This window comes from Cyprinodon variegatus, unplaced genomic scaffold (assembly GCF_000732505.1).
Source record: "Cyprinodon variegatus isolate N-32 unplaced genomic scaffold, C_variegatus-1.0 Scaffold1281, whole genome shotgun sequence".
NCBI lineage: Eukaryota > Metazoa > Chordata > Actinopteri > Cyprinodontiformes > Cyprinodontidae > Cyprinodon > Cyprinodon variegatus.
The window spans coordinates 153,988-168,306 of NW_015151734.1; the positions used below are offsets into that span (position 1 = coordinate 153,988).

Below are 14,319 nucleotides of genomic sequence, written 5' to 3' on the forward strand. Positions count from 1 at the left end.
CATAAATGTTAAAAGTGTCAGTTAGAATGTTAACAAGTAAATTAATCAAACATGTTCAGAATTATGTAGCAAAAAGGGTGGGGCTTTGGAATTAGACAGAAGTTAACAGTGAGGAGAAATGTGACTGAGGTCCCTTTAAGAGGATTTCTGGAGGGGGGTGGGGGGGTAAACTGTAGCAACAGCACTGCTGATGTACAGTAAGGAGCATCCTTCTTCTGATATTCCTCCAGGCTGCTCCTGATTGGGCGACAAATCCCTTCTGCATGTGAGACCGGAGTTTGTATAGCAATAAATATTTAGACAAGCTGAGAAAGCTGTTGACTACAGCACTGGTATAAGGAGCAAAAAGGTATTTTAGCAAATAAAAATGTGGTGTTGGTGAAATAGTGAAGAGGTACAGGGGATGTGCAGAGCTGCTCTGCCTTGTCTTCTTTTAATTGGGCGCCTTGTTGGTCATTCATATTAAACAGGCAGGCGCAGTCGCAGTTCACAGGCCTTCTGGCAACATGTTTTATTTTGTATTTTTGGGAAAAATATTCTGTTGCATTTAATAACATTAGATATAGGTTACTGGTTGGATGAACTGTTGAAATGACAAAATAAATAGACCTACACTATAAAAATCCATTTTTCTTTTGTAGCCTATTTTATATTAATATTCAATTTTTTTTGTCTTTGAGTAAAAGTTAAGTGTTATCAGAAACAATTGGTCAAGAACTTTTGCTTGTATCCATCTTTCGCTAGTTAGGTGAAGGAGCTAATCCTAAAGGCAGACTATCTAGCTCAGATTCCCTTCAGGGATTTTTATTTTATTAATTTCCTTTTATTTTAACTGATAAAGCCTCTTATTTTATGCTCATGAAACACTGACTTCAGTCGACTATTATGTGATGTATGCAAATGGTTAAACTGTCATTGTCTGGATTCATCTGTGTACTGTACAAACAATTGATTTTTAACCAGCCATATTAGTTTGAATGTTTATTGCGGTAAAAAAATTGGTTCATTCTGATAAGATTATGTATTCATTTGCTAAAAAAACAACTAACTAAACAGATTTATTGGAGTTTGACAGAAAATCTGGGTCCAGGCAAGCATTAGCTGCATTCTTGTTTGTCGTAACAGTTTAGAGAAAAGAAAGGCCAATATAGGATTATATGAGTTGTATCATAGATAGTTAATTAAACTTATTAACAGTAAAAAGCTGTTATATGAGAATAATGTATGTGATGGGACAAGAATAATGGTTATATTAAAGTTAGGCTAGTGAAATGACAGCAGAAGCGGTTGTCGAACTCCAAACTCAACTTCTAAACGCTGAGGGAATGTTTTAGCTGTAAGGACAAGGTTTGTGTTACCTTGTTAGAATATATATCATTTTGTGGTCGTTGGAAAACCAGTTATCTTTGTGTTATGTTATAAAAATGGCTGTAGCTTGACTAATTCTTTTGTCTTTTTGCTCTTAAATTAAATTAGTTCAACTAAGAAATATGGATTAAATCATCCCTTTGATTGAATTGAAATCAGGGTAGATGAATTCTGATTAGCATCCTCTAAATTTAGAAATCTGGACCAGAAATGTATAAAGTATTAAAGCAGTACCTATTATTATTATTTTTTTTTACAGTTTTAATTTTTTTTAACTATCTCATCACAGATTAAAATTAATTGGGATTTCTAAAATACAAACTAGTGTTCTAAAGATTTAGCAAAACAGAATTGAATAATCTAAAATAAAGCACTTTGCACTATTCCCAATTCTTAATAAGTAAAAAAAAAACTAGCACATTTCCAATACAGTTGGTTAGAAACGTCAAACATGTCTTATATGCTGACACTTCCATTTCTTAGGTATTTATGAGTAATACTGAATTTTTTTTGTTTACTAAATGAGCAAAGTTAGAAGTATTGGAATGTGCAGATTTACTTGGTCTGCCCTTTGTAAATTCTTACACCAGTTTTAGTGGTTAAATTCTAACAATTTCTGTCAGTGCAGTTTTAAAATCCTTATGTTGTCTGAATGTCTATAGAAATAAACACATCTTCCGTTTTTGGAAACATTAGCGGGGAATCTTGCACGCAATTTAGTTCGTCTTAAAAGCAATATATAATGAATATAAAACAGAGAAAAGTAAAGAATGTATTTATTATTATTATTATTATTAATTATCCCTATTCTTGGATTATATCGGTTTAAACGCCTCCTGTGAGCGCCACTTCTATTGTAGGGAATGATGTCGCGGCACACGACCGGGGAGCGCAGATTTGCGTCTGAAAGAGGATTTAGGTCTATTAGCGACAAAAGACGCAGTTCATGGCACAAGGGAGCGAGAGAGAGAGAGGGAGAGAGGGAGTGCGTTCGTCTTGTGCGTCAGCCCTGCACTGATGTGCAAGCGGGTCTCACTGATAAATGGAGAGACATCACACCGAGTCATTAGAGAGCTGAGATATGATAGTTTCACCGCGGCGGGCCGCTCAGGGCGACAGACCCAGGGGAGCGCGCTGCTCTCTCGGCCTTTTGTGTTTCTGTGCGCCCTGGACTGATGAACAACGCAGATAGTGTTAAGGTCTTTATGGGCTCCCCCATTCCCATAGAAAGCTTAAAAATAGACCCCCCCCCTCGCCCCCGCAACTGTAAGTGTTTATTGATTTCTTATACCGCATTTAAAACCAAAAAGGATTAGATGGAAATACTCAAAAGAGCTATTAATATATAAAATTTAAAAATTAATTACATTTTTTTCATATCTTAATGCGCTGAGATGTTTTTCCTGCAATGAAAAAAAAACTGTTTTTTTTTTAAATCAATCTTAAAAAAATAAATAAACAATTTTTTTTTTTTTACATCTGCTTAAATTTACTTATATAAAAAGTCACATTTTTCATTTTCCATCTACGGGTTTTCTGTCTTCACTATCAAAAAAAAAAAAAAAAAAAGGCCATTCGGATTTAGGTTTCATAGAAAGTACCAAATAAAGCGTAAACTCCACAATCCGCTGCGCTCGTATCACGTTGATTACATTTTCGAAGAATTAATTAGACGTAACAGCCATAACACTACCTCCTGCAGGAGCGACGCACCGTGAGCATTTTAATGACCCCGTAATTCAATTAACCGCCTCCATCAGTCCCATCATTGATTTGTGAGAGAAGAAAAAAAGAAAAAAGAAAGGGGTAAAAAAAAAAAAAAAAAGCTGCTGAAAGTTGAATTCTGCAAAGTAGAGGCGGCCTGTAATTGCCCAAGACACAGAGATCGGAGGGAAGAGTGGGTGTGGGTGGGTGGGTGTGTGGTGGGGGGGCTAGGTTGAGGTGGCTGTGTATAAATAGTGTAGCTCTCAAATACACAGCCACAACAGCAGGAGTGATCTCACCTCCTCTCCACCCCTTCTATCCTGTCGCCGCTGTCAGCCTCCACAGAAAAAGAGCGCAGAGCCGTCAGCAGCAGCAGCAGCAGCAGCAGCAGCAGCGGCTGTGCAAGAAGAACAACAGATTCGTTTTACGGTGGATTTTTTTTTTCACCCCCTGAAAAACAACAAAAAAAACCCAAACCAACAGGACCACTACTGAGCGACAGAGGCGAGCAACCATGGAAGAACTTACGGCATTCGTGTCGAAGTCTTTCGATCAGAAGAGCAAGGAGAGCAGCAAAGAGAGCATCACGTACAGGGAAGTTTTGGAGAGCGGCTTGGCTCGGGCTCGGGAGCTGGGCAGCCCGGAGACCAACCTGCAGGACATTACGGACACCAACCACTGCCCCGTGCACCTCTACAAGGACCACGTGGAGCTGGAGAAGGAGAAACTGAAGGACTTTAATGTTTCCAGAGCGACAGATGGTGAGCCCTTAAATTCAGATTTTTTTTTAATAGAAAAAAAAAAAAAATCAGTATTATGTTGCCGAAAATATCTCAAGATCAGCCTTTCCCCCCCAATGGAATTATATCCACGAATTAACGCGTAAAATGCATTTAAATGTGGATATGGACCCTTTAAAAAAAAGAAAAGTTAACAGTTTATTGGGAGATTATTGCACATAAAGAGGCGGGCCTTTCGTTTGAGCAGCACTTTAACTATTTAATGTTTTCAAAAATGTATTTTATAAAGATAATAATAATAAGAGCAATGATTTTTCTCAGAAATTGTCATGTTTTACAAACTAAATAACCGTTCGATAATACTTAGTAAGTTGTCCATTGGATACATTGGTGTTTAGAATATTGTGCCATAAATATATATAAAAAAACAAAAAACAAATAGTATCATTGTAGTAGTATTTTTTATTATTTTGTCTCCGATATATTAAATACATAAAATTTGATTTCGGTTAGATTTTACATCCTCTAATCCAACATTTAAAACTTCCCCTGTAATTTTATCATGATAATAAATTTCCCTTGCAATTGAATTGCCTTTATCAATCCTAATGCTTCCAATCTCTTCCATCCCTTTTTTATTTAAATGTTCTGCACCTCCTGAAAATATAATTTAAACAGTTAGGCCAAAACTTACTGTCGCGCATTTAAAACAATATTTTCTCTAGCATTTATAAAAAACATGCAATTTAAAAACAGCATTAGAGGCCAGACTGTATCCACTGCTTTTAAACGTTTAGTTAACAGTTTTTACTCATTTGAGACCCAGCTTTCCTCTATGTTACTCTGCACCTCTTTGCCAAAAAGGATCAAAGCAGGGTGATTGACTTAATCAACATTTATATAAATCTATCAGCATTCAGCTTGAGGACTAATGGGATTCACGTCAGGAAAGAACAACAAATGCAAAAAACTGGGATTAAGCAGATTTGTAATCCAAACTGCTGACAGCCGTGTTACTAATAATAGGACAGCAGTGATTTTAACTGTAAAAGAAGAAAGCAAACTGAGGCAGCTATAATTAATTCAGGTTGGGTTGTATTAGGAATAGTATATATATATATATATATATATATATATATATATATATATATATATATATATATATATATATNTATATATATATATATATATATATATATATATATTTAAATATGTGGTGACTTTACAGATGTATTCATTCTTCTTTCTGTTGACTTAATGTCTTTTAACTCGCTGTATACTGGTTTACATGTAGACTTCCAAGCTGAAAGGTCTACTTCAAAGTCCACACTGGGTCATGTTTTTTTTTTTTTTTTTTTTTTGGTGCTGCATGGTGTCAAACAGCCAGGCCCTTAAGGCCCCTGGATGGCCCCCATTATCTTGGCTGAATATTGGACCCAGCATGAAAGTCTGTGTGGGTTTTATTGCAAACCAATCTATGTGTTTGATATAAAACCCACTCGGTTTTTTTCTCTTTTTTTTAACCACCAAACTGTTCCCAACAGGGATTTACGAGTGCAAAGAGAAAAAGGAGGACGTCAAGTCCGAGGACGAGGACGCACAGGGCAAACTGAAGCAGCGGCGGAGTCGCACTAACTTTACCTTGGAGCAGCTCAACGAGCTGGAGCGGCTCTTTGATGAGACGCACTACCCGGACGCTTTCATGAGAGAGGAGTTGAGCCAGAGACTTGGACTGTCAGAGGCCAGAGTACAGGTGCAGAATCAACCCTTTCTTTCTTCTTTTCTTTTCTTTTTAAAATCCCCATGCATGTGACAAAAAAAAACGGGAAAGATTTCTGCAGACTGCTGCCTATAGAAGTAAGCCTCCCCACCAAGCGCTCATCGTTTCAAGCTCCTGTGAATTGTTCTGTGCGCTGCATCAGTAATTGAATCTTGCAACAACCACAAGCATACATACAGTTTATTTGAAAAAAAAAAAAAAAAAAAAAAAAAAAACTGAAGTCGATTTGATTTAATTGTCAATGATACATGAAAAATGTAAACTTATTTCAAAAAAATTGTCAATATTATTTTCACTAAAAAAATTATTATGCTAATTATATTGTATTATTTAAATGTTCCTCAGTGGAATAAAAAAAAAAACGTCATGATTATATTGAAGATTTCCAGCATTAACATTTCAACATGAAGCCCTCATATAGGATACTTAACATCTATGGGAGTCTTTTATTATTACTAATAAGGTTGCCAAGATCTTCTCTTCATTTTGACTTTAAAATGTAAGCATTTAAGCCTATAGGTTTGGGTCAAATCTTTTCTAAATCACAAGGATTTATTTGAGCTAATTTCAACACAATTAAGACATCATAAGGCATATTCAGGTTGACGTTTTTCAATCGTTCATTTTTTAAACCATTTTAAGGTGGCTGAGACCAAATTAAAATCCAGTATTTTCTTTTATCATATAAAAAAAAAACACTTTTTTTGAAATAAAAACGAATGCTGCCCTTATGGTGCAAAAGAAAAAAAAAGCAACAGATCTGTATAGGTTGTTGTTGTTTTTTTTTTTTTTTTTTATAATTTACTCCAAAACTAATTAAGGGAAAATGGATTATTGATTAATCCGCACAATTTATATAGTAAAAGTGAACAGTTTATAAATATTCAAATGTGCAGTTTATTTACTAGTTTGTTTTCTGTTATGTACTATGTTATTCAAATTAGTAGCTTAATAGTAAGTTTGCTTCCATTACAAAGCAGCGTAATTTGCTATATATAACCGGGGATATAAGAACATATAGTCTGAAAAGGAAACGAGAGGCCTGCAAAGTGTTGGAAGGGGTGGTTAAAAAAAAGGAAGAAAAAAAAAAACCTTCCCAACAATGATTAAAATGAATGAAGAGCCTGAATGGCCGCTTCAAGGGACGCGCTCTTATGTCAACTCGTATCCCTCCTCATTTTCTTTGCAATATCTGCCACCGGCTTTGATGTAGTGTCCCCATAAAAACAGATTAGAAATAACTCGATTGTGGAAGCAACTCTGCTGCTGTTCAGATCTATCTAATCGGATGAATAAGCCCCATCATAGAGCTTTATGAGCGGGGCGACTGCACCATTTTGGAGCTGAACACTGTCGGACTGCGGCTGACAGCGCGACGCGGGGGTGAAACTGCAACCCCAGCTAATAAAGTGTGTTCATTAGAATAATTTACGGCGGGTAAAGTCCTAGCAGTCTTGGTGTTTTGTTTTTTTCCCCTCTCAAATCAGGATTCTAAGCGCCTAGAATCCAACAAGATCTCAGTGAGCCTTTTTTGTGCAGCGGGGTCGCTGTATAGGCTGTGAACCTGCGCTCCGAGCAGCTGTCAATGAATCTAATTGAAAGTTATGAGAGCTTGGTGAGGAGCAGGCAGTAATCCGGTTAGGACTAATATCTCTGGCTTTTCTGGCGCGCCGCTAAATTAAATGTCATTATTCACTGTCTCTAATAAAAAATCAAAAAGGAAATGAGATTAGGGTATTTGTGAAGCGCATCATTGAGTGGCCCTTAATGAAGAAATAACTGTCTGAACCAGTGTAGTTCACTTTGCTTAACATACTGGCGCGTAATTGGAATTGATCCGGGGCCCGTCTTAATATTAGCCTTGATTTATCTGAGGGATGGCTGTTGCGTGGATGCAAAAAAAAAAAATCACCTGGGATACTGATAAACACGTTTGTATTGCTGAAGAGCAGATCAAACACAGACACACACAGAGCACAGTCCAAAAAGGAACGCGTTATTGTTATTAATATAATATAATATAATATAATATAATAGACATTTTTAAAAGTTAATACATTATTTCAAGATACAGTTTTATGTTCTTGCCATTTCCCCCCCTCCCCTCTGTCACTAATGACACCGTTTATTGACTGGCCCCCCTGTTGCTGCAGTAATACCCAGGGACGCAGCTCCTTTACGCAGCTGGAATCGGGCTAGTGGCGCCCTGACTGTGAGTCATCACCGGTCTGCTGCCCCCACCTCATTCCCCCCTCCTGTTAGGTCCGCCACCGACCCGCTAATTTCGCATCTGTAAATGATAATCATTGCGGGGGTCGAAGGGGAGGGGAGATAATGTTATTCAACGAAGCAAATTAAGTTGATGGCGATTAACAATCCAGGCCCCGCATATAGCCCGCAGCTTTAAAAGGCAGGCTGCAAATTGGGGAGATGGTTAATGACATGAACGACACATCACCACAGTGATTCCTTTTTTTTTCTCTCTCTCTTTTTTAAATTATTATTCAGATATTTGTTGTTTTGGTGGTGGCATCCCTTTATTATTTTGTAGTATTTATTTTGTTGTTTTAGTTCATTTGAAATTCATTTTCTTTTTAGAATTAATATATTTCATGTTAATTTCACCTGACCATTTCTTTCATTTTGTTAAGGTCAACTGTAAACCTTTTCATATATATTATCCTTTTAACATATTTTTGGAATACATGTTGGAAGTTTTATTTTCTACTTTTACTAATTGCATTATTTTGTCCCCTTTAAATGCAGGTCTGGTTCCAGAACAGAAGGGCGAAATGTCGAAAGCAAGAAAATCAAATGCACAAAGGTAAATATCGCCCTCAACACTTATCAACTATTTCAGCCAAATTCTTCATGTATTGTATTTATATTCAGATTATATTTATACACATTTTTATATAAATTCTTTTTTATATTTATGTGCAAAAAATCTATGATCTCCTCATCTCACATAACAACAACTGTCTGGCTGCCTGACAGACATCTTTCCCTTCTCCCCAGGTGTGATTCTGGGCAGCGGTAGTCACCTGGATGCTTGCAGAGTAGCACCCTATGTCAATATGGGCGCCCTGCGAATGCCCTTTCAACAGGTAGGCCATGTTTTTCAAGGTTCAAACCAGAATCCTTTGGGAAATGTAAGCGGAGGGTGAATAAGATGAATTTGCAGTTTCTGAGTTCAGTGTAATTGTTGGGATTTCTTTTTTAGTTTGTGTCGTGTACATATATGATAATATGGAAATAGGCACAGGGTAATTACTGGTTTTGAGGTCTGCAAAAAGTCACAGTTTCAAAACCGCTAGAATTTTCCTACGCACTGTCGTAAAGTTCTTTATTTAGAAAAGCTGAGGGGATTTGGGGTTTTATCCAATTTGGTGGGGCATGTGATAAAACACAGCTCCACCTCCCACACCTGTTGCTGCTCACTGCTGGTCAGATGGCTTAAATAAGGCTTTTTAATGTTTCCTGGAAATACAAGAAAGACAAATTTGTCTGTTTAATAACATTTTAAGTTGTGAGGAACAGGGTCAGTAGCAAGAATAATTATCAAATTAATATTAGCTTGTGTTGTTTTGTAAAGAGCAAAAATGCCTAAAAGCTATAATACTTTTTGCCAAACTGAGAGGGCGGTTTGCTTAATTCTATGTATCAAATGTATTGTATCTTAAAGAGTGCTCAAAAATATTTTTGTTTCTGTTTTAATTTTTGCACTTTTTACAGAAGGTTATCATGTTGCAATAATCTTACAGAAGCTCATGCCTTCATGGAACTGGAGTCAGAATTTTCACACTTATAAATTCATATTCATCTATATAAAGTTGCTTCATGTGAAATGGAGAGAGACGGATCAAATATTGGTGCAACCTTTAGCGTCTTTCCCTCTCCTTTCATAGAGAGACAGAAGAGACGTAGAGGCCACTCATCTGATTCGGCAATGTATTGGTTTCATATCTGAACCAGCTACTGTGTTGTCTGCTTGACCCTAGTGAAAAAGCAGGTGCCTAATTAAGCCAACAGTGCGGCAGGCGTGAGCACAACATAAAAGGAGATGATGAAAGCGGGGGGAATGGAGTGGGCTCTGATGGATATTGGCATTGAGAAAGCTGGCAGGGGCGGAGGCTTGGAGGCCTGCATACTGAGAGAGGCATGCTGAATGGGGCTGGAACAGGCTGTGGGCATAGATGCAGTGGATAGCTGCAGGTTTGCAAAAGTAAAGGTGGATTAGAAAGGTTCCCCCCTTTCCAACAGTTACTCATCTGCTTATATGCTTTTTGAGTCAAACTCAAGGCTCATGTTTTTTGTTTCGTTTTCAAAAATTATAGCAGGATTGTAGTTTAAAGTATATGGGAGGGGTGGACGAAATAAACTTAAGATACGGGCATCATATTTTATTGCATCTATAGAAATACAATAGTGATATAAAAGTATTAAAACGCCCATCAGTATTTTTAGACAACACATAAGTACTTTAAAAAATAAAACATCCACTGTATTTATATCCACTATAGCTCAAACATATTTTGCGACCCTAGTTGTTTTATATAAAAAAAATTGTTTTCATTCAAGGTGTGTGTTTCTGATTGCAAACGGGACATCTTTCAAATTATACCATAAGAATGTAAAAGAAAAATTTCCTATTTATGTATTTGTATTTTATAGAAAAACAGTCTTATAAAAAAACACACTCACTCTTATGTGTTTTTTTTTTTATATATTTTTTTTCCTTTACAATTTTGACTATTCCATCCTTTGATGTTTTCTGAGGCTTTTAGGTTGGAAGGCCTCATTACCATCACCCTAATCTCTTTATGATATGAATCATTTTGGTTTTAATGATAATTACTTTGTTTAAATTTAGCAGTGCTTATGTCGCTGCTACAAAGGACATGATATTTTTAATCATATATATTAAAACGTGGATTGATATAACCGAATAAATAACAATGTGAGGTTTCTCAATCATCAGAATCTAGCGTTCAAATAATTTCCTTCTCCGTTACTGATTGAAATTTCCTATTCCTAGTGCAGTGTACTCAAAGCTGTGTGTTTATTTGAGTAAGTACGTTTTTTTGTCTGCAGCTGCTTTTGTTTGGGATGCCTTTGCAGAATGCATTTGCGGTTCAGACTCATTTTCCCTTTCATTTGCCTTTAGCTCAAGTCATTTTTTGGTATTTGGTATGCCAAGCTGAAAGGAAGCAAAGTGAAAAATAAATATTTAGTTCAGGTTAAAAACTTTGCGTTGGCCAATTCTATTTTGGTTAGAGACCAAAGCGTGAAGTACTTTAGTTACCCCCCCCCCCCTTTCTTTCATTTTTTTCCTGTGGTGCTTGAAGCACATGAGAAATGGCAACAGGGCTCAGTTCTCTCCCTCTGAAGTATGCTGATGCTTAATTTTCACCTACTTATAAAATAATTGCCAAGAATGTGAAACTGATATCTTATGCTCCTTATGGTTTCTGCTTCTTTTTTTTTCTGCTTAACTCAGGGATATGTCTGAATAAATATTTATAACTCCAAATGTCTTTTTAGTGCAAAAGTTGTTTATTTATGCAATCAAATACATAATCAGGATTACAGGCCTGTATATTTTGGAGTTAAGGAGATCTGTTCTGGGTTTTGGAAAGACTTTGATTTGGCGATTGAATTGGATATGGTCTCTAGGAGCAATGTATGATTCATTAACTTTTAGAATAGCTGACACGAAGAAAGGGCTAAAGTGTCGACCGTGGCCCTCAGCTATTTTCTTTGAAAACACACCGTAAGCAACAGCTTTGAGGGGGAGCTTAATAGTGTCAGACTGTGAAACCTAAATCCTAGCCTCCTTTTACAATCATGATGACTAACTCCCTATTTTGCTCCTCTGCAGGTTCAAGCACAGCTACAGCTGGACGGAGTCACCCATTCACATCCCCACCTACATCCTCACCTTGCCGCTCACGCCCCCTACCTGATGTTCCCACCCCCTCCTTTCGGACTACCTATTGCCTCCCTTGCCGACTCCGCCTCGGCGGCAGCAGCAGTGGCAGCGGCCGCCAAAAGCAACAGCAAGAACTCCAGCATCGCTGACCTGCGACTCAAGGCAAGAAAACACACGGAGGCTCTGGGACTCTGACCCCACCGGGCTGCCCCTCCGCTCGCCTGATGCCCATAATCACCTCTCACACAAGACTGGGCCTGTGAAACTGGGCTGTGACACTCACAGTTAAATACTAAACTAAACAAAAACACTGAGTGAGAATGAAAGAGAGGAACACATACAGAGAGAAAGGGGTAGAGAGAGTGTGTGTGGGAGAGGAGGAGGAGGAAAGTGGGAGGGGAGGGAAGAGTGGAGGAAGAAAATAAAGCAGAAGGAGGAGGAGGGAAAATTGTCACAAAACCAGCTGCCAAAACAAACCACTTGTAGAGAACGGTAATTAAATACCAGTGAAATCACCTTTTACTTTTCGCCCAACAGGCAGGACTTCTGCGGGGCCAGTGGCTCAGTCCACTCCAGGCACAGATCACATCCCAAGGACCGTACAAACACATGTGGATGTCTGTCTGAGGGCCAGGACGGGGGCCCCCCGTCAGACCAGAGGACGTTAGAACAAAGCAAACTGGCAGGGTCAAGAGCAGAGACTCGCTGCCACTGGCTGCCGTCACAAACAGAGGGGTCGAGCTTTTTTTTTAGGGAGGGGGGGGAGGCAGGCCCACACATCATCTCACCAAAGCTTTGGAATGGCTTTCACCTTTCCACCCCGCTCAGTAGTTTGAAGAAGAAAAACAAAAAAAAGGCCATATTTGTCTCCAACCACTGTGTTTGCTGCTGCTGCAGAGTGCATGAGCTCTCATGGAGGACCGTACCATGGCCGGTCCCCCATCGCCCACCTGACGCAACTTCTCAACAGCTGTTTTTAACACTGCCATTCAGCAGCCCTGTTAAAGTCAAAGGTCTCCATCCCAAAAAAACATTGCTCTTTTAGTGGACCTGTGCTGTAACAAGAGAAACAACCCTCTGTTTGTTTTTGTTTTGCTTTGCTTTGGGAAGTGAGAGACTTTTTTTGTGGGATGCTGGACTTGTGACGGAATGAAATCCTCCTCATGGCGTGCTCTCTCTTACTACATTTCCTTCTTGTTGTGTTGTAACTAAGGTAAAAGAAGTGAAGATAGCCTTTGCACTTCAGGTCTTGTAAGAGGGTGTTTACAAATGGCACTACAAGCGAAACTACTTTACTAATTAAAGAGGGAGGGGAGGGAGGGTTTTGATATCATCACGATAAACAAAGGGTATAATGGGAATTTCTTTGTTTTTGCTTTTGTAATTCTGAAAATATGAACCAAGCATCAGTCAAACTGAAATGCAGATGTGTGCAGTTTAAGTGCAATACTGTAAATAGCAAAAAAAAAAAAGTTACAACAGCTAGCAGTTAATCCTCGATGATAGAAAAAGAAAAAAAAACAAAAAAACTCTTTCCTTGTTTTCCATGCACTGTTGGAAAGTTCATTTCTTAACGGCAGTGCGTGTTTTATTTCAATCAAGAAAAATTAATCAGGTGCCATATCCCGCAAAGCTCACACGTATTCTGACGTTTTGTTTCAACAGGCACATCTGTCTGGGAAGACATGAGCACAGATTTTGGATGCTGCAAAGACAAGACATAAAATCTAACCTACTGTGAGATTTTGAATATTTTGAACAAATTAAGTCTGCAACATCAGCAGGCAGTTCAGTACAATTAGCTGACTTTTTGCATGTAATAACAGATATTTTTTACCAGTCCTTCCCAGATAATATAGATTAGATTTCCTTATTTTAAACAAAACAATTCAATCTAATTCAAAGCAACACTGCAGCACTAGATATGTAGATCATTTTCAGGTCTATGTATACCTCCAAACATTTTCTACGTTATCAGACCTCCATTTAAAAATGTTTATCTATGTCTCCATTTTTAAATTAAACCTATGAGTGTTTTATTTTATTTATTATTTTGTCTGAAAGTTTTATGGATGAAATACAAGTGTACATTTTTACATGGCTTTGCATTTATTTTTGTAATGTTTTTTTTTTAAGTGTTTAATTTGAATTAGGAGGTGTGGCCGTAGTGCATCGTTTGCCTAAAAAAAAAAAAAGAAGAAAAAAAAAGCGTAAAAAATAAAATAAAAGGTAATGTAGCGTGTCTGAGTTTACAAAGATTTCAGGGATGGTTGAACTTAAACAATTCTCCATGGAATTTGTTGTACCCATTCAAAGGATTTTCATTTCATATGCAAGCATGCCTATACATGGATCATCGTACAGCTGTTTTTGTTTCCACCCCTTTTTGATTCACAAAATATGAATGTACATCTTGTACGAATAAAATATCAATAAAGCTATAAATATTTGTACTTGAGTTTTGATTTTTGTTATCACTAAAAGTTATCTAGTTTTATTAATAAAATGTAAGGAGATGTCAGTCAGATTCATACCTCATAGTTTTCTTTGAGACTGATCGACTAATTCCAGTTTGTCTTATTTTTGGAACTTGTGGTCTTTATTGAGAAAATGTGGCAGGATGGTTTGGTTGAGGACTAAGGCCTCCGTTTATTGATTACAAGCTCTACACTTGTATCACTGTTGAGCCCATTGATTAAAAAAATTTAAACCCCTTTTTTGAGACTGAAAAAAAAAAAAGTTTCAGAAGTATCGAAGGAAATTTGTCCTATCTATCTCTGTCCAACAGCAAACAT

General features: G+C 37.5%; 1 protein-coding gene across 2 annotated transcripts; it reads left to right on the forward strand.

The window, feature by feature from the left end:
• The first annotated feature begins 3,345 nt into the window (after window positions 1-3,345).
• On the forward strand, window positions 3,346-14,031 carry shox (short stature homeobox). 2 transcript variants are annotated; one of them, XM_015401984.1, is made up of 6 exons: window positions 3,346-3,833; window positions 5,357-5,565; window positions 8,359-8,416; window positions 8,611-8,699; window positions 11,474-11,686; window positions 12,062-14,031. In XM_015401984.1, exons 1-6 carry the CDS (start codon window positions 3,587-3,589, stop codon window positions 12,149-12,151), a joined length of 906 nt encoding a protein of 301 aa, XP_015257470.1. In that variant the 5' UTR covers window positions 3,346-3,586; the 3' UTR covers window positions 12,152-14,031. The 2 variants fall into 2 exon arrangements, with proteins under 2 accessions (XP_015257470.1, XP_015257468.1); XM_015401982.1 differs by having other exon boundaries at window positions 8,590-8,699; window positions 12,062-14,029.
• Window positions 14,032-14,319: the final 288 nt, after the last annotated feature.